Genomic DNA, 18,807 nt, shown 5'->3' with positions numbered 1-18,807 from the left:
ACCCAGGCTTCTCGGCAGCTGTTGGAGTCCAGGGGCGGGGGCTGTCCAGGGTGTGCAGTGCAGAGTCCCTTTGGGTAGCCGGTGGCTTTTTAAGACAAACTCGGACATCTGTCCCTAGCAGCCGTGCGGTTCACCTCCGAGGGAGGGCGACAGTATTGTGCCACGCATGGTTCCGTGCGGCAGCTGTGCAGGGTCCCTGCGTGTTGTGCTCGCCCGGCAAACTGAGCTGGAAGTCCCCACAGACCTGGCACAGGGCGGGGCAGCCTGCCTGGCTCCACAGGCGGCAGGGCTGGCTCAGTTTGTCTCGCTGCCGTCAGGGAGAGGAGTGTGGAAATGCCGCGTGCCCTCTCTGACTGCCTCTCCGTGGTGGGGCCGGCTCCCACGGGCAGAGGCACAGCAGGACACAGCTGGCTGGGGAGGGGGGTGGCCCGGTCAGACACACACTTCCCGCTCACGGCGCCTCCCTCCCAGATGTCCCTTGGAGGTGTGCAGGGAGATGTGAGAGAGGAATCATGGAGACCCCGGCGACCCCGTGCCCCAGTCTCCCTGCCGCCCTCCTCACTGCCCCACCTGGAGCTCTGGGTCACGAGGGTGCCTGGTGTGGGCGGGCAGGAGGTAGAGCGAGCCGCCAGGGGCCTGGCCTTCACTCTGAGGGTCGTTGCCAGCGCAGGTCTTTTTGTCTCAGCACCAGCAGGGTCTGCCCGGCCCACCTGCCAAAACCCCCCAGGACGGGGGATGAACCCGCTAGCCCTGGCTGCGGAGTCTGGGCAGGCATGCCACAGCCTCGGCTGTCTCTGTGGGATCGCACGGCTGCTGGAGCTTCAACAGGTCTTTCTCCTCCACGTCCTATTTCCTGAGCCTCAGCTGCCAGTGTCCTTAAAAAAGATGAGGAAGCTAAAACGAGACCTCCCGCCCCCAGTCTGTTCCTAGATTTAAACCCCAGCTCTGCCGCTCAGACCTGCGTGCCCTTGGGCGCTGTGTTTCCCCTTCCTAGGCCCTCTGGGGGGGCACCCACCTGCTGGGGAGTGGTCTTGGGAGGAAGGAGACACGGGAGGACATGATGTTTAGTGCTCCGTAGTCGGCAGCTCTGAAGACCTCTGGATTTGTGGGAGGTGATTGTGAAGTGGGCCCCACCCCGGGGCTATATTTGGGGTGAGGATGTGGGCTCTGGAGGGGGTCCTGTGTTGGAGGTGAAAAATGAGAGCGAATCGGTGCCCTGGTGGAACAGAGAGAGGCGCTGCTCCACCCCCCGCCCCAGCCCTGGGCTCGGGCTGGGGTGATTTGGGGATAGAAGGGGTCTTTTCCCAGACCCCCGTGTGTCTGCTCCTCGCTTCCTGGAATTCTTATTGCAGTCCTGCACTGCTGGGACTGGGGGTGTGCCAGCGTCCCCCCAACACAGAGTGCTCCCTGCAGATGGAGCGGGAAGAGAGAGCCGTTCTGGGAGACAGAACGCCGCCAGCCGAGTCACCGACAGAGGGCAAATCGGGCCCCGGGTGTCTCCACTCCCTCTGATTTCCATGCAAGCGTCTTGTCGACTCTGACGCTTCCACCGAGCCCCTTGGCCTGGTGTTTTTAAAAAACATTCTAATAACCGCAGAGCAGAGACCGACGCACCGAGAGCCAGCAGCTTTATTCATTTGTCCGACCAGTTTGGGAGGGTGGTGATCAGCACGTGTGGCCCGAAGCACGGAGTCGCAGCCCCTCCGCCAGGGTTCCCGGCCTCGCTTGGCCAGACAGCAGCAAGGACAGAGCGTCAAGATGGGGCTCCTGGCTCCCTCACCGGGAGCACCGGGTGCAGCTGCGGGGGGGGTGGGGGGAGGGGGCGCGGGTGGTCACCAGGCTCGCGCTCGCACACAGAGCGGTGGACAGAGGCTGTGGCAGGAGGACTGAGTGTCCTCCGTCCCAGCTGTGTGAGCTCGGGTGAGTCCTGGCTGGTTCTGAGATGAAGGGACCGTCCTCCTGGGCCCTTTCCTGGAAAGCCGGGTTCCAGGCTTCCGCACTACTTCCCAGTCACCTCAGGTGCTTCGCCTGAAAGACTGGCATCTCCCAGAAAGACTGTCCCCCGACTCACCCTGGCGGGGGAATGCAGCGGGGGGCCGTGGGGGTCCTGTGCGTGTGGATCCCAGCAAGTGATCTTGGAAGTGGCGGAGCCCTGCTGGCTCCTCCCCGGGATGGCCGTGTGGCTAAGAGAGCAGCTGTGTGCTGGCTGTGAGACATGAGGACATCATTTCTGAGCCTCCCGGTCCCATGGACTCCTTGGGGCGTCCTGGACTTAATGAGATGAGGCACGGCTTTGGGTCCCGACTGTCCTCCCCTGAGGGAGACAGAAACCTTCAGTCACCCAAGGCTTTCTCTGTCTTCCTTGGCAAGAGGTGGGGGCCGGGCTGGCTTGCTCCTCTGGTTCCATGGAGCCCTTGCTGGCACAGGCAAGGGGCGGCACTAACAGGGAGGCCCCGCCCTTCAGATGCCTGCTCCCTTCTCATTGGCCCAGGGCAGACACCTGGCCCCTCTTGGACGGAGCCAGGGAGGAGGGGCCATGGGATGGAGAAAAACATTGCAAGTAGCTATTGAGTGCCCCACTGGAGACGCCCATTCCCGGGAGCTTGCACGTGGGCAGGGGAATGCCCAGGTTGGGTCTGGGGCTCCTCTCTGGCACCTGTGGGCCGTGAAGGAGCCCTCATGCTGTGCACTCAGGACAGTGTGAGTGGCCTGTGGCAAGGGACAGTGACGGGGCACTCGATCCCCCCCAGCCTCTCCCTGGGCCCTCACTTCGGCAGCGACACCGTGCTGGTCTCCCCTGTGCCGAGGCAAAGGGAGCTGGTGCCGTGTGGCTGGGTTGTTGCCTCAGGTTCCAGGAAGGCACTGGGCGTGTGCCCAGCAAAAACCATTTTTCTAAAGTCCTGACCACAAACAGCTTTCCTGTAGCTTGGAAAGGTAAATTTTCTTCGTTTTTGCAAGTGTTGTTTGTAACTGACACGTAAACGCCTGCGTGGTGGGGGTGTCTCAGCGCGTGTGCGCCTGGTGTTCCGGCCAGGCTAAACATGGCTGTTTCCTCAAAGGCACGTGGCTTCCTTAGGGGAAAGCGTTCTCAAGCCCTCCTTCTGGTTTTGTTTCCCGCCTGCTTCGGGCAGTCACGGAGCACCTCCATGACCTCTGGTCCTCTGGCCTAGCACCTGTTAATGATCAGCTTTGCTCCCAAACCCGCGTTCTCTCTTCAGGTGTTCTCTCCCGTCTTGCCACGCGACCCCCGCTTCCCCAGAACGCCCGAGAGACCCCCAGGCTGCTGGGAGTGGCCACGTGCCTCCCACTTCTCAGGGGGACATACCTGGGATTCTCTGCCTTGGCGTATGGGTTTGGGAGCCCTTGCATTTGGCTGCGGGCTGGTGCCTGAGAGGAGAGGAGCTGCTGGGGGCCTCCTGGAGGGGGCTGGTGCCTCCCCTGCCCGCTCGCACCCCTGCCAGCCCCAAGGCTGCAACCTCCACTGCCTCCTGCCGTGGGGCCTGACCCAGCGGTGTGGACAGGGCCGGGGTTCCCACACTGGCCCTGGACCCACAGCTGCTCAGCCCCTCACGTGCAGTGGTGTAGGATTCCACAGCGGACGTGCCTCTCCCCGCCTCCAGGTGATTTCCAGACCCTGCCCTGTGGTGAGGCTGGCGTTCACTGTGTCATTTGGATGATGCTGATAGGGAAACCGCTGGACCTGTTACGAACAGGCCAGACTTTTTTTTTTTAATTTTTTAAACTGTTTATTTGAAAGGCAGAGTGGGGGCAGGGGAGGCAGACAGAGGTCTTCCATCTGCTGGTTCACTCCCCAAATGTCTGCAATGGCCAGAGCTGAGCTGATCTGAAACCAGGAGCCAGGAGCTTCCTCCGGGTCTTCCATGTTTGGGCAGGGGCCCAAGCACTGGGCCATCTTCCACTGCTTTCCAAGGAGCATTAGCAGGGAGCTGGATTGGAAGTGGAGCAGCCGGGACTTGAACCCACGCCCACATGGGATGCCAGCACTGTAGGCAGCAGCTTTGCCGGCTACTCCACAGCCCTGGGCCCTTAATATTTTCTGTCTGCAGTTCAGTGAGTCTGTGGACAGTGGACCTGCAGATGCAGAGGCCAGCTGTGTCCAGGAGCTGGAGGCCGGAGGCTAGAGCCGTGGAGTGTCCAGGACAGCCTCGTTGTTGGGGTCGGGGCCGCCAAGCCAGGATCCGAGGTGAAACCCGGGAAACCACCCAGGGCGACCGCGGGGCTGAGACAGAGCTCTCTGGTTGGCAAGAAATGTAAAGCTCCAAAGACTCCCGTGTAAGGACCCCAGGGCCTCTTCTGGGCAGACCACGCGGCCCCGCCTCCCCGTGTTCTGGAAGCAGGTGGAGCGCTGAGGCACCTGGTCACACGCTCCCTCCCTGCCCACGGGGGCAGCCTGAGCGTCCATGCTCAGATGTCCTCGGATCAAACAGGCAGACAATGAGCCCGCCTGGTCTCCAGAGAGAGGGTCTGTCTGGGTGGCCAGGCTGGCACGAGTGCCATGTCCTGAGCCAGTCAGCCCCCACCAGGACCTCACGTGGTCATAGCCCGGGAAGGTGCCCTCTGTGCCACACGTGGGCAGCAGGTGTTTTCAGAGATGGAGGTAGATCAGAAAGACCGAGCCAGGTTCCCGGCTGTCCCTGAGAGCTTCACTGGGCCAGGTGCGGGGAAGGGGCCTGTTGGTGGTGTGACTCCGCCCCCTCCTCACCACAACCCAGCAGTGTCAGTCCTGCCGCTGGCCTCGGGTCCCAGAGCAGAAACCTGGCTTGGGTGGGGGGGCTATTGGCTGCCTGAGGTCAGACAGCTGGCAGAGAGTGTGCCGAGTTTGTCTTGTCTGAATACAGACTATCGTGTGCACCTGCAGCAGGTCTGAGCTCGAGGGGACGGCCCCGCAGAGAAGGTGGCTGGGCTGTAAAAGGGTCACCGTGTCCGGCGGGGGGGCTCGCTCCCGCTGCCTTGATGGTGTCACCGGGCCAGTGCTCTTCTCCACATGTCCCCCACCCCACCCCCGGCCCTGCGAATGAGTGTCGGGTCTTTCAGAGGCGTGAATTTCTTGGGGGAAGTTCCTGTCGCTTCCTTTGCCAGGAGCGCAGCCTGGGATTCGGGGCCACTGGATCCTTCCGGGCTGCCCCCTTGTGGCTCCCCTGCCAAGCTGTGTGGCTTCCCCGTCCCAGCTGCTCTACCTAAAGGGCTATTTTAAATCCTGACCATCGGAAGCTTGTCATGCAATCTGTCACTGCCTTTCACAGGTCCCAAGAGGTGTATGAAATGGAATTTCTAGGTTTGTTTTTTTTCTTCCCCCCTTTCAATATAGATTTTTCTAGGCCACACTCAGAGCACGGCTTTTGGGGCACTCCAGCTGCAGGCTGCCTGTGTGGGCTGCTCAGCCTCACGGCGTCTCCTGGGAACAGGAGCAAGTCCCTAGTTACATGGAAGGGGGAGAAGAATGGGAGCCCGGGGGGCTTCAGGCCCAGGCACCTGTTTCACAACCGAGCGGTGACGGCCCTGGCCAGGGTGAGCATGGGGTTGTGGGCTTGGAGGAGCGTGGTAGTGGTCACCATGGCACCGGGGAGGCGCTGACCCTGCATTCCGCCTGCCGTCGCACCACGGCAGAGAGAGGGAGAGGCCCCCCGGCACTGAGTGGGAGCAGAGGGTGCGAAGGCGAGTGGGTTTTGCCCATCTGCATATTCCGTGGTCGCTGGACCCTCTGCGTGCCCGGCTGTGCTGCAGGAGCTGGGGGTGTGGCAGGGCAGTGAAATCCGAGCTAGGGAAGACGTTCTAGCCAGGACAGCAGCCCTGAAGCACAGGTCCGCTCACTGCCTTCGAAGGGGAAAAGGGGGCTGCTTCACCTGCTTCACCTGCTGGGGAGCCCCTGGGCGGGGGCGCGGTGGCAGGCGAGGGGAAGAGCTGGGCTGGGGCTGTGGCGCAGTGTCCTAAGTCGCTGCCCACGGCGCCTGCATCCCCTGTCAGAGGACTCATTCAACACCTGGCTGCTCTGCTTCCGATGCAGCTCCCTGCGCATGCGCCTGGGAGGTCAGTGGATGATGGCCCAGGTACTGGGGCCTCTGCCACCGTGTGGGAGATCTGGGTGGGGCTCCAGGCTCCTGGCTTCAGCCTGGCCCAGCCCCAGCTATTAAGGCCATTTGATGGGTGAACCAGTGGATGGAAGATCCCTCTCCCTCTCCCCGCCCTTCCCCTCCCCCTTCCCTCCCCCCGCCCTTCCCCTCCCCCTTCCCTCCCCCTCCCTCTTTCCTTCCCTCCCTCTTTTTCCTTCTCTGTCCTGCCTTAAAATAAAAATAAATTAATCTTTTTAAAAATTAATTGGCCGGCGCCGCGGCTCACCGGGCTAATCCTCCGCCTTGCGGCGCCGGCACACCGGGTTCTAGTCCCAGTCGGGGCGCTGGATTCTGTCCCGGTTGCCCCTCTTCCAGGCCAGCTCTCTGCTGTGGCCCGGGAGTGCAGTGGAGGATGGCCCAGGTGCTTGGGCCCTGCACCCCATGGGAGACCAGGAGAAGTACCTGGCTCCAGCCATGGGATCAGCGTGGTGCGCCGGCCTTAGCGCGCTGGCTGCGGCGGCCATTGGAGGGTGAACCAACGGCAAAGGAAGACCTTTCTCTCTGTCTCTCTCTCTCTCTCACTGTCCACTCTGCCTATCAAAAAATAAATAAATAAATAAATAAATAAATAAAAATTAATGTGTTTATTTGAAAGGCAGAGCGACAGAGAGAGATCTTCTGTCCGCTGGTTCATTTCCCAAATGCCCTCAACAGCTAGGGCTAGGCCAGACCAAAGCCAGGAGCCGGGAACTGCGTCTCCCATGTGGGTGTAGGGACCCAAGCCCTTGGCCATCATCCGCTGCCTTCCCAGGTGCATGAGCAGGGAGCAAAGCAGCTGGGACTCGAAGCCGCGCTCCAGTGTGGGAAGCCGGCGTCCCAAGCAGCCGTGTCAGCCACTGTGCCCTCCACCCCCGACTGGCGTCTCTTAAAAGCCCATTCCGTTTGCTTTAAGAAGAGTGGGTCAGCCTGGAGAGGGCACAGGATCGGAGGGAGACTACTGTGCCCCCCAGGTGACAGATGCGTTTGCTCTGCCTTTCAAATGAATAAATACACCTTATTAAAAAATGCAGACCAGGCGATGCCACGTGGCTCTGCCTGGTCTTCCTCACGGGCCACCGTTCCCCTACCCAGGGCGGCAGCCAGAGCAGCCTCCTCGTGCCCTGTGCCTCAGGGCTGCTTTCCTCACGGCCTCCAAACAGTGTGGCTCCCGGGAACCTGGCTGAGTGCCTGCTGTGGGACGTACTGGGCCTGGCCGAGAGTGGCCTGGTGGGAAGCTTGGCCTTGACTTCCACCCAGTTAAGAAAGCAGTTGAATAAATGGTTCCCTCCCAGGGGGCGAGCTGGTCTGCCTCCCTTCCCATTAGCCCTGGGGCCTCTTCGAGACACGTAATGATGGTGGTCGTCATGAGGGTGATGTGTGCCACGCACACCCCCAGACACACACACCCCTGCCACGCACACCCCATACACACACCCCTGCCACACACCGCATACACACACACCTGCCACACACCGCAAACACACACACCCCTGCCATGCACACCCCCATACACACACACCATACACACACACACCTCCCACACACACACCCCATACACACACACCCCTGCCACGCACACCTCCAGACACACACACCCCTGCCACGCACACCCCATACACACACACCTGCCACACACACACCCCTGCCACACACACACACACCTGCCACGCACACCCCATACACACACACCTGCCACGCACACCCCATACACACACACCTGCCACACACACCCCATACACACACACACACCTGCCACACACACACCCCTGCCACACACACACACACCTGCCACGCACACCCCATACACACACACCTGCCACACACACCCCATACACACACACACACCTGCCACACACACCCCCATACACACACACCTGCCACACACACACCCCTGCCACGCACACCCCATACACACACACTCCCCATACACACACACACACCCCATACACACACCCCTGCCACACACACACCCCTGCCACACACACCCCTGCCACGCATACCCCTGCCACACACACCCCCATACACACACACCTCTGCCACACACACCCCATACACACACACACCCCATACACACACACCTGCCACACACACCCTTGCCACGCACACCCCATACACACACACCCCATACACACACACCTCCCACACACACACCCCATACACACATACCTGCCACACACACACCCCTGCCACGCACACCCCATACACACACACACCCCTGCCACACACACCCCTGCCACACACACACCCCATACACACACACCCCCTGCCACACACACACCCATACACACACATACCCCATATGCACACACCTGCCACACACACACCCCCATACACACACACACACCCCTGCCACGCACACCTCCCATACATACACCCCTGCCACACACACACCCCATATGCACACACCTGCCAAACACACACCCCCATACACACACACACACCCCTGCCACGCACACCTCCCATACATACACCCCTGCCACACACACCCCATACACACACACTTGCCACACACACACACCATACACACACACACCTCTGCCATGCGCACCCTCCATACACACACACCCCATACACACACACCCCCCATATGCACACCCCTGCCACACACACACCTGCCACACACACACCCCATACACACACACACCCCTGCCATACACACCCCATACACACACACCCCATGTACACACACCCCATAAATACACACACCTGCCGTGCACGCACACCCCTGCCATGCACACCCCCATGCACACACACCCCTGCCATGCACACCCCCACACACACCCTCACACACACCCCTGCCATGCACACCCCCCCACACACCCTCACACACACCCCTGCCATGCACACCCCCACACACACCCTCACACACACCCCTGCCATGCACACCCCCACACACACCCATGTGCACATGCCCCTGCCATGCACACCCCCCTACACACACACACACAGGTTCCTCTATGCTCTCCTCTCTGCCCTGGGGACTAGAACCTCTGACCTCAGCCAGGGCCCTGAACCAGTCATCTCAGCACCCAGAGCAGTCACACCAGGCAAGGAGGAGCAGCAGAGGTGTGGGCAACCCTCTGCCCCTGCACAGCTTTGGGAGCCCCTCTGCTTACCCCACAGAGATTTACCCTCATCCCTCCAGGGCCCCACACGTGTGTGACCTCCAGCTGTGCCACATGCCGTGTGCCCCTGCTGGGTCCCTAGCGGAGTCCGTGGACCATCAGCCCTCTGCTTCCTCACCCTCCCTGCCTCTCATGTGGAGCGCAGGGCCTGGCTCCAGGAGGGTTAGGCATGTGCAACCTGCAGGGTGCCTGGGAAGAGGGAAGGGGGACATCTGGGTGCCAGCTCAGGGGAGGTGGGAGCAGCTTGGCCAGGCCAGCGCCTGGCCTGGCCGGCACCCTGGCTGGAGAAGGGCCCTTAGCTGAGGTCAGCAAGCGTTTATGTTGTGTATCTGCTTTGAGCTGGACAGCAGGTGTCTTGGTCATTTTCTGTCGCTGTAGCTGGGTAATGTAGGCGTGCGTGTCGGCCCAGCTCCTGGTGCTGGAAGCCGCCTCTGAGGAGGCCCTCCTTGCTGGTGACGACTCTGCAGGGCCCAGAAGGGTGCAGGACGTCCCATGGTAAGGCAGTGCAAGGGAACACCCATCCTCATCTTCGTCAGCCACTAACGCCCCCGAGGGACCCACGCTCATGGTCCCGTGACCACCTGCAGTCCCAGTTACCTCCCAAAGGCCCTGCCTCCAAGCGGCATTTGTCTGACTAGGGGCAGAGGGCTCCAGGTCCCAGTCTCTGAGTGTGTATGGAGGGGCCTGTGGGGCATCTCCCAGGGGCCAGGGAGTCTAGGAGTTGCAATCTCTCTCTCAGCCAGGTGAGGATCCTGGTCCTGGCAGGCCCAGGGGTTAGGGGGGAGGGGGTGGCTTTGTCTTGGCAGCCCTTACTGTCCTCATCCCTAAAATGGGTCCAGTTGTCCCAGCCCCGGGAGCGCCCGGGAGGCCACAGAGCAGGGTGCGGTGGAAGAACTCAGTGTTTCAGGGAGGCCAGAGCTGGTGATGGGGCAGGACTGGCAGGCACCTAGCAGCCCTATCTCCCCGGGGCCTTTTTACGTACAATGTAACAAAGCCGCCCTGTCTGCAGTGGGGAGGACTTCCTCTCCAGGGCTCTGTTTGCTGGAGCAGTAGGTTGTTTTGTTGGCCTGTGGCTCGCTTTGTCTCTTCTGCTGGCAGCCTGTTTGGTTGGAGGCCGTCGCCTTCGCCTGCGTTACTTGGATACCAGAGAGAGAAGCAGGTGATAAGTGATGGCCCAGCGGAAATGGAGTTATTCCTGCAGATGAGAGCAGGCCTTTGAAGGGTGGCATTCGTGCCGCGGACAGCAAGGGGGCCACCCTGGCGGCATGGCCGGTGTACCCCTGTGTGGGCCGCACAGCGCCCACAGGGCCTGGCACACTGGAAGCACCCAGCGGCTGCTCGCGGAATTGTCAGACTTTGCATCTTCAGAGCCTCAGGTGCTTTTGGTGAACAACGTGGAAGGAGTGGAGAGGCCGTGGTAGCCACATCACGAGGCCGTGTCTGTGCTGCATGTCTGATAAGGCAGTGCCAGCCACTGTGATGATGCCCAGAGTGCAGCCTGATAGAGTGGACGCCTGATCCCCGCCCCTGCCCAGGGTGCAAGGACGCAGGCATCTTGATTTCACTGTGGATGCCACTTTCTCCCAGGGCCTCAGAGTTCTGAGCTTGGAGCTGGCAGAAGCAGAAGGGGAGAAGAGGGGAAGCACCTTCCCCCGCTGTGGTCACATGCGATTGGTGGGGACTAGTCACATGGCCACACCTGACTGCAAGGGCAGCTGGGAAATGTAGTCCAGCTGTGGTCACATGCCATTGGAGGGGACTAGTCATGTGGCCACCCCTGGGCAAGGGCAGCTGGGAAATGTAGTCTAGCTGTGGTCACATGCCATTGGTGGGGACGAGTCACACGGCCACCCCAGGTGCAAGGGCAGCTGGGAAATGCAGTCCAGCTGTGGTCACATGCCATTGGTGGGGACTAGTCACATGGCCGCCCCTGGTGCAAAGGCAGCTGGGAAATGTAGTCTTGGGCTCACCAGCTTTTGCTGCCCAGGAGGCTAACTCCACACTTGGTGGGAAAGGAGCACGCAGGGGCCAGTGTTGTGGCAAAGTGGATTAAGCCATAGTTTGCAATGCCCGCATCCCATATTAGAGGACTGGTTTGAGTCCCGGCTGCTCCACTTCCAATCCAGCTCCCTACTGGTGCACCTGGGAAAGCAGCCAATGATGGCCCAAGTGCTTGGGCCCCTGCCACCCACAAGGGAGACCCTGGATCCTGACTTGGGCCTGGCCCAGACCTTGGCCATCATGAGCATTTGGGGAGTGAATCAGCAGATGGAAGACCACACTAGCACTCTCAGCCTTTCAAGTAAATAAATCTAAATAAATAAATAAATAAATAAATAAGGGCAATGTGCTTGTGGGGAACCGCGAGCACTTCTGGGCATAAAAGGAGCCAATTCTGTTCCCAGTACTCTCGCCCGGGCTCACTCGAGCTGCGCGTGTACGGCCTGGCATCTGGGTGGAGCCTGACACACAGCAGCGAGGGCCTCCGGAGTTCCAGTTTTGAAACCGGCCGCATCACTTCCGTGCCTCTTTGCAGGATTTAGCAGGGAAGCTGGGGGAGGGGGGTGGGAGGAGGGATTTCACTGAGAGGAAGATACCCAGACAGCAAACCAGGGTCCCTCGTAGTTCTCGTGGCCCCTACACGCACACAGGCCTGAGCTAATGGTGGCTCGTGTCCTCTCCTGCTAGCTGAGGTCCAAACCTGCCGCGTTGGCAGCGAGTGGAGTGCTCACTCGGGAGTCGCCGTCGTGTTTGCGAAGTGCGCTCTTTTGTTGCCAGGAGAAATCGGGAAGAGAACCACAGACGCCCTCTTCCCCTGTGGCGGCCACCTGCGGGCTCCCAGACTCACCAGGACACTGGCCGCCTCAGAGGCCCGCTCCGGCAGCTTCCGTTGCCTGCCTGGGCCGTCGCTGTCACCTGGCCAGGGCTCTGTCCTCCTCCCTGGCCGAGGCCGCCAGGACTCCACCGGGAGTCAGGCCGTGCGGGTCCAGCGTGCGGGGCCGAGGCTTTGCTAACCGTGTCTCCCTCCTCTCCGTGCAGAAACCCGTGCGGACCGCAGCAAGAAGCTCTTCAGGCACTACACGGTGGGCTCCTACGACAGCTTCGACGCCGTCAGGTAAGGCGCTGCCTCCTCGGGCGCGGGGGCCCTCCGTGCGGTGGGTGCGTGTCGTCTCACCTGGAGCGCCCCTGTGGTTGGAGTGAAGCTGGGGGCCGCCCCAGAGGAGGCGGCCGGCTTTCAGGGGGTGGGACGGGGGGCATGGGCAGGGAGAGAGCAGCCCCATGGGAGGAGGGTTGAGGCAGAACGTCCAAGTGTGGACTCACGCATCGACCTGTCCTGTACTCATGGCTGTGGGGGCGGGGCTGAGGAAGGTGGGTGGAGCCGCTCCACCCCATGCCCCACCCTGCCCCCATGGGGTCTGTTTGGTTTGCTCAGAGCCTTGCACCTGGCTCAGGGCACAGGGTTGGCTTCCACGGGGGATCCACGTTCTTGCAGCCGACACCCAGGGGACAACTCAGGTCTGCGGGGGGCTGAGGTTAGGGTGGGGTCGGTTGGCCTGCTCAGGGAGGAGGTGGCCCTCCCGCAGTGGAGGCTTGGTGAGCAGCAGAGAACAGTAGCATCTCTGTCCGCGTCAGCTGCTCCGGCACTGAGTGTCCCCCTGCCCGAACTCCGCCTCCCTGCTGGGGGCCAGGATGGCTGTGGGGCAGGACCCTTGTCCATGGGGAGCCCAGGCCCCTACCCCACCCAGCATTCTCAGCGCCTGGTACACAAGAGGAGGGGAGGCCAGGAGTGGGCACACAGGACTGGTGAGGCCTGGGGCCAGCCCTTGGCGAGAGGCCCAGCCTGGGGCTTCTCCCCTGGCCCCGGGGTCTGTAAGGAGGGGCTAACCCTGCTGCCGAGGGATCTGGCCCGGGTTAGTTCATTTTTATGGAGGTAACATCCGCCTGACGTGAGCTTTGCCAATGTAAAGTGTGTTCACAGCCTGGCACAACCAACCGTCACCTGATGCACGCCCGGCCCCCGGGGGCCCCTTGGCGGGTTTGCCTCTCCAGGGTGTTCTGTGTAGGGAGCCCACAGGGCTTGTGGCCGTCTGCTGTCAGGGTCCGGCCGTCCAGTGTTTCCCATTGTTGTGGTGAAATGCACACCACGGCGCCTTCTTCATCCTCGCCTCTCACAAGGGCGTGGCTCGGGGCACGGAGCACAGCCACGCTGCTGGGCAGCCGTCACCGCTTCCGTCCCCCAGACTCCCGTTCCCAGCCGTCACCACTGCCGTCACCACTGCCGTCCCCCAGACTCCCGTTCCCAGCCGTCACCACTTCTGTCCCCCAGACACCAGTTCGCAGCCGTCACCACTGCCGTCACCACTTCCGTCCCCCAGACACCAGTTCGCAGCCCGTGGCGACCCTGTTCCACCTCCCGTCTCTGTGAGTCTGTTGCCCTCTGCAGCCCACATACTTGGAATCCTGCAATGTCCGTGTGCTTCCCTCGGCGTGGCGCCCTCGGGTCTACCGTGCTGCAGCACTGTCTGAATCTTTAGGTGCTTTTAAGGCCAGATAACCTTCCCCAGGCTGGCCCATCCATCCCTGTCGGGCACTTGGATTATCTCCACCCCTTGGCTTGACAAGTGGCGTCGCCGTGGACGCTGTGTTCAGGTATTTGTTTGAACGCATTTTCAGGAGCCGGACTCCTGGGCAGACTTGGTTCTGACGCCTGCTCCTTCCTCGGCCTGCCTCGCATCCTGGGTGTGCTGTATCACGAAAAACATGCCCAGCAGAGGAGTCGGGCCCCCTCCAGAGGGCACTGCCCACGTCCAGTCTTGCCTCTGAGAGTCCATTCTGTGATCTTGTAGCTGGGTAGCGTCCATGGCCTGGCCACATGCATAGCCACAGGAGCCAGCAGCTCCCAGACAGCCAGGCCTGACCCTAGCTGCTTCTGTTGAGTTCTAGTTTGGGCCAGATGGGTCATTTTGACAGCAGCAGGAGGCTACCTGTGCAAGTGGACCCTGGGCAGGTGGACACGGCCAGCGGGACTCACATGGTGCTTCTGTTGTAGCGGGGAGGGTCTTGGCAGAGCCAGCAATCCACAGTGCCTGGGGCCCAGGAGTGACCGGGAGGGTTCTCGCCACAGTAGCGTCAAGGGCCACCCAAGGGGTTCGGGGACAAGGCTCTCTGAAAGCTGGGAGGGTGCCGGCGGCAGCTGGCCCTCGGGCCGTGGCGGAGCCGGCTTCGAGGGCAGAGAGCAGCGGCCAGGTCGGCCCTGGGGTGCTGGCTTTGGAAGCGGCACCTCCAGGGCCGCCTCCCCACGGGGGCACGGTGCAAGGACCTGCTGTGCTTGACCCTGAGGCCAAGCTGGCTGGGTCCCCTTGCAGAGCATCCCACACGAGCAACAGCAGATGGGGCGTGCCCGGGGCCGCAGCCTACGGCTCCCGGGGCGGTTCAGCCGGCGATGGCGCAGGCCACCAGGAGGGGCAGAGCCCCCCGCCCTCGCGGCCTCTCTTAACGGAAGTCACTGAACCCCAGCCCCGCCCCCTGTGATTCTGTGCAGATGGAAGCCTTCGCTTTACATCTGCTCTGAGCACCTGCTGTGCCAGGAGGCAGGCCACAGAGAAGACAGGCCGAAGGCCACAGCCAGGTCCCTGGGGACTTCTGAGCTAAAGTCGAAAAGCCCCTGCCCTGAGCAAAATTAGGGGTCAGTGCTGCCTGCCCCAGTGAAGGAGGGGCGCGGCCTCACGCACCTCGATGTTTACGTAACAGACACGGAGTCAGGAGGGCGCTGTGTGTCCCTCCCCCCACCGGGCGCCAGCACTGTCCAGGGCTGACCCTGAGTGACCTGGAGGTCAGGTGTGTCGTCCACCTGCTCGGACACTGATGCTGAGAAGTGAAGGCCAAGGTGAGGAGCTGAGGTGAGGTCCCAGGCGAGGGTGTGGCTGCCCCAGCCTGGCCCCAGAGGGAGGCGCAGACAGAACCCTCACCTCCCCAGGCGCAGCTGGGGGACAGAACCGAGCTCCCTTGGGTGACGCGTGACCGCCTGAGTCTGTCCTTCCAGGGTGCAGGAGTTAGGCCGAGGACGGCCGCTGTGTTGGAGACCAGGTTGTGAACTTGGCCGGGACGACAGAGGGCGGGCAGTGCGGGAGCTGGCTGCTGAAGAGGTGGGCGGGTCTCAGTGCCCTGGAGCCCCAGCCCCTGGCATTAGAGGGGGCAGCCGAGCGCCGCTCCTCTGATAGAGCAGGCGGAGAGCATCTGCAGGGCGAGCGCGCCGCAGCTCGTTAGCCTACTGCAGACTCCTGCCAGAAATGGCCTAACGAGCAGCGGAGAGCCTGGTGCTGCACCAGCATTGGGCAATTACCCTCTGTAGGCGGCGGGGTTATGGTCGGGGCAGGCGGAGTGTGGCGGGGGCCGCCCCTGCAGGTGCAAACGTGATTAACAAAGACGGATCCGGATCTGGACGCAGACCTGCTCTGACTCTGCGAGGGGCTTCTCCCCTCTGACCTTCCCCACCACATTACAGCCTGCTCAGAGCGGGGGAGCCCAGTGGCTGACGCACCCGCTCACAGCGACTGGGCCCCGGTGCTCCCTGGCCTTCCCTCCACGCGCCCTGAGTGCACAGGAGAAACGGGGTCCAGACATGGCGACGTCGATCACGGTCATGGTCAGGCAGGACATTATCAGTATTTCAATGGCATTTTAAAAATGTCTTTGGGGCCAGCTTTGTGGCATAGCAGGTAAAGCCAGCACCTGCCACCCTGGGATCCCATATGGGCGCCAGTTTGGGTCCTGGCTGCTCCACTTCCATCCCAGCAGAAGATGGCCCAAGTGCTTGGGCCCCTGCCACCCACGTGGGAGACCTGGATACAGCTCCTGGCTCCTGGCTTCAGCCTGGTCCAACCTGGTTGTTGCAGCCATCTAGGGAGTGACCGCAGTAGGTGGAAGATCTCTCCTTCTCTCTGTCTGTAGCTCTGACTTTCAAATAAATAAGTACATCTTTAAAAAAAAAAAGTATAGAAAGAAGAATCTGAATCCACTCCCTTCGACAAGATCATCAGCCTCACCAGCACAGGCCACCAGGAGGAGTCCACCGAGAGGCACGGGGAGACCTCAAGATCTCACACGAAGCTGAATAAATTCCATCCGTGCATCCTCCCACCACCCTGCCCCACCCGTCCATCCTCCCACCACCCTGCCCCACGCGTCCATCCTCCCACCACCCTGCCCCACGCGTCCATCCTCCCACCACCCTGCCCCACGCGTCCATCCTCCCACCACCCTGCCCCACGCGTCCATCCTCCCACCACCCTGCCCCACGCGTCCATCCTCCCACCACCCTGCCCCATCCATGCATCCTCCCACCACCCTGCACCACCCGTCCATCCTCCCACCACCCTGCCCCACGCATGCATCCTCCCACCACCCTGCCCCACGCGTCCATCCTCCCACCACCCTGCCCCACGCGTCCATCCTCCCACCACCCTGCACCACCCGTCCATCCTCCCACCACCCTGCACCACCCGTCCATCCTCCCACCACCCTGCCCCACGCGTCCATCCTCCCACCACCCTGCCCCACGCGTCCATCCTCCCACCACCCTGCACCACCCGTCCATCCTCCCACCACCCTGCCCCACCCGTCCATCCTCCCACCACCCTGCCCCACGCGTCCATCCTCCCACTACCCTGCCCCACCCGTCCATCCTCCCACCACCCTGCACCACCCGTCCATCCTCCCACCACCCGTGTGCCATCCACCCATGCGTCTCCCTTCCATCCCCCATCCCCATCTATCCATCCATCCACCCACCCACCCATCCCCCATCCCCATCCATCCATCCATCCAACCATTCACACCTCCACCCATCCAACCATGCATCTGCCCATCCACCCCCATCCCCACCCATCCATCTCCCATCCCCATCCATCCATCCACCTACTCATCCATCCATCCCCCATCCATCCATCTACTCATCTATCCATCCCCCATCCCCCATCTATCCATCCCCCATCCCCCATCCCCCATCTACCCTTCCATCCATCCACCCACCATTCAGCCAGCCGCTCACCCGTCCAACCACGCATCTGTCCATCCATCCCCATCCCCTGTTGTCATCCCTGCATCCACCTACCTTCGCCTATGTGCATCTACCCATCTACTGCACTCATCCATCCGTTTGTTTAACTAATATTTACCGAGACCTGCATTTTCTGGGAGCTAAAGATACTGAAGCAAAGAAGATAGGTACGGTCTTTAACCTCACGTGTCATCGTCTGACTGGGGACAGTTAAACCCCAGAGTCTTATGTGAATGGTTAAGGGATGCATGGAGGAAGGGTGGAGACTTGATCTAAGAGGAAGTGCACCCCTGGAAGGTAGTTCTCCCCAGGGCACACTATTTACAGGGCCCAGCTTCCCTCTCTGCTTCTGTCTCACCCTGTGGTCCTCCTGTTCTGTCAGGTGCCAGACCAATGGGCCTGCCCAGTCTTAGACTGTGAACGTTCTGACTGTGGGCTCAGGTAACCCTCTTCCCTCCAGGCAGCTCCTCTCAGGTACTTGAGTCGTAGTAACAGAAAGCTGACTCACGGGCAGCTGATTTGTGACGCTAGGTAGTCTGGTTTAAAGAGACACAAACCAGAGTTTTGCTTCGTGGTTGCCGCCATGGAAGAAGTGAGCAGCAGGTGACGGAGCCCCTGGGCAGGGGGTCAAGGAGGGTCCCTCTGAAGAGGTGACTTCATTTTTTTAAGGTTTTTATTTATTTATTTATTTATTTATTTATTTGAGAGGTAGAGTCACAGAGATCTTCCGTCTGCTGGCTCACTTCCCAAATGGTCTCAACAGCAGGAGCTGCGCCAATCTGAAGCCAGGAGCCAGGAGCTTCTTCTGGGTCTCCCAAGCAGGTGCAGGGGCCCAAGGACTTGGGGTATCCTCCACTGCTTTCCCAGGCCATAGCAGGGAGCTGGATCAGAAGAGGAGCAGCTGGGAAGCTGGCACTGCAGGCAGTGGCTTAGCCCACTACGCCACGGCACCAGCCCCAGGAGGTGACGTCCGAGTTGAAACCCCTGGGTTGAGAAGTTCCAGCAGGTGCAAAGGCACTGAGGTGGAAAGAGGACCTGGCAGTGCAGCAGTAGCAGTGTGCCAGAAGAGAGTGGGCCGGGTAACAGAGGAAGGCCAGGCACTCAACAAGAGGGGCTGGACACCTTGTACCCGCAGAGGGGCGGCAGTGGGCCTTCAGCCCGAGGGTGCTGTGCTGTGTGATCCGGCCTTTGCTGGAGGAAAGCGGGGGACAGATGGGGACCAGCTGGGAGGCCAGAGCTGATGGTGGCTGGGCTGGTGGGGAGGAGGGGACCGTGCGAGTGGTGGTGGGGGAGTGTAGTCAGGATGGAAAGGGCCCGCTGAGGTGCTGGATGTGGGGATGGGTGAGGGGACGGCTCAGCTCATCCTCTTCTCTTAGCTTCTACGGGGAACAACTTCCTGGAAGCGTGAGGGCATCGGGCCCCACCCTCACTGGCAGTGAGGTCCTCAGGCACCCACCCCACACATCCAGAGCTCTGTGCACCACGTCCCACCTTCCCCAGGGTGGGGGTGGGG

At 61.4% G+C, this 18,807-nt stretch overlaps 1 protein-coding gene across 9 annotated transcripts in view; it reads left to right on the top strand.

The window, feature by feature from the left end:
• SHANK2 (SH3 and multiple ankyrin repeat domains 2) overlaps nucleotides 1–18,807 on the top strand; it is a 386,561-nt gene that overhangs the window by 229,207 nt on the left and 138,547 nt on the right. For all 9 annotated transcript variants that reach the window (XM_051839167.2, XM_051839166.2, XM_051839165.2 and 6 more), the window contains one exon: nucleotides 12,275–12,350. In XM_051839167.2, the coding sequence (XP_051695127.2) occupies nucleotides 12,275–12,350 (76 nt within the window). The remainder of the gene's footprint in view (nucleotides 1–12,274; nucleotides 12,351–18,807) is intronic.

Source organism: Oryctolagus cuniculus, chromosome 1 (assembly GCF_964237555.1).
Source record: "Oryctolagus cuniculus chromosome 1, mOryCun1.1, whole genome shotgun sequence".
In the NCBI taxonomy this organism is placed as follows: domain Eukaryota; kingdom Metazoa; phylum Chordata; class Mammalia; order Lagomorpha; family Leporidae; genus Oryctolagus; species Oryctolagus cuniculus.
The sequence above is the reverse complement of the archived record's forward strand: the minus strand, read 5'-3'. Positions and strand labels throughout refer to the sequence as shown.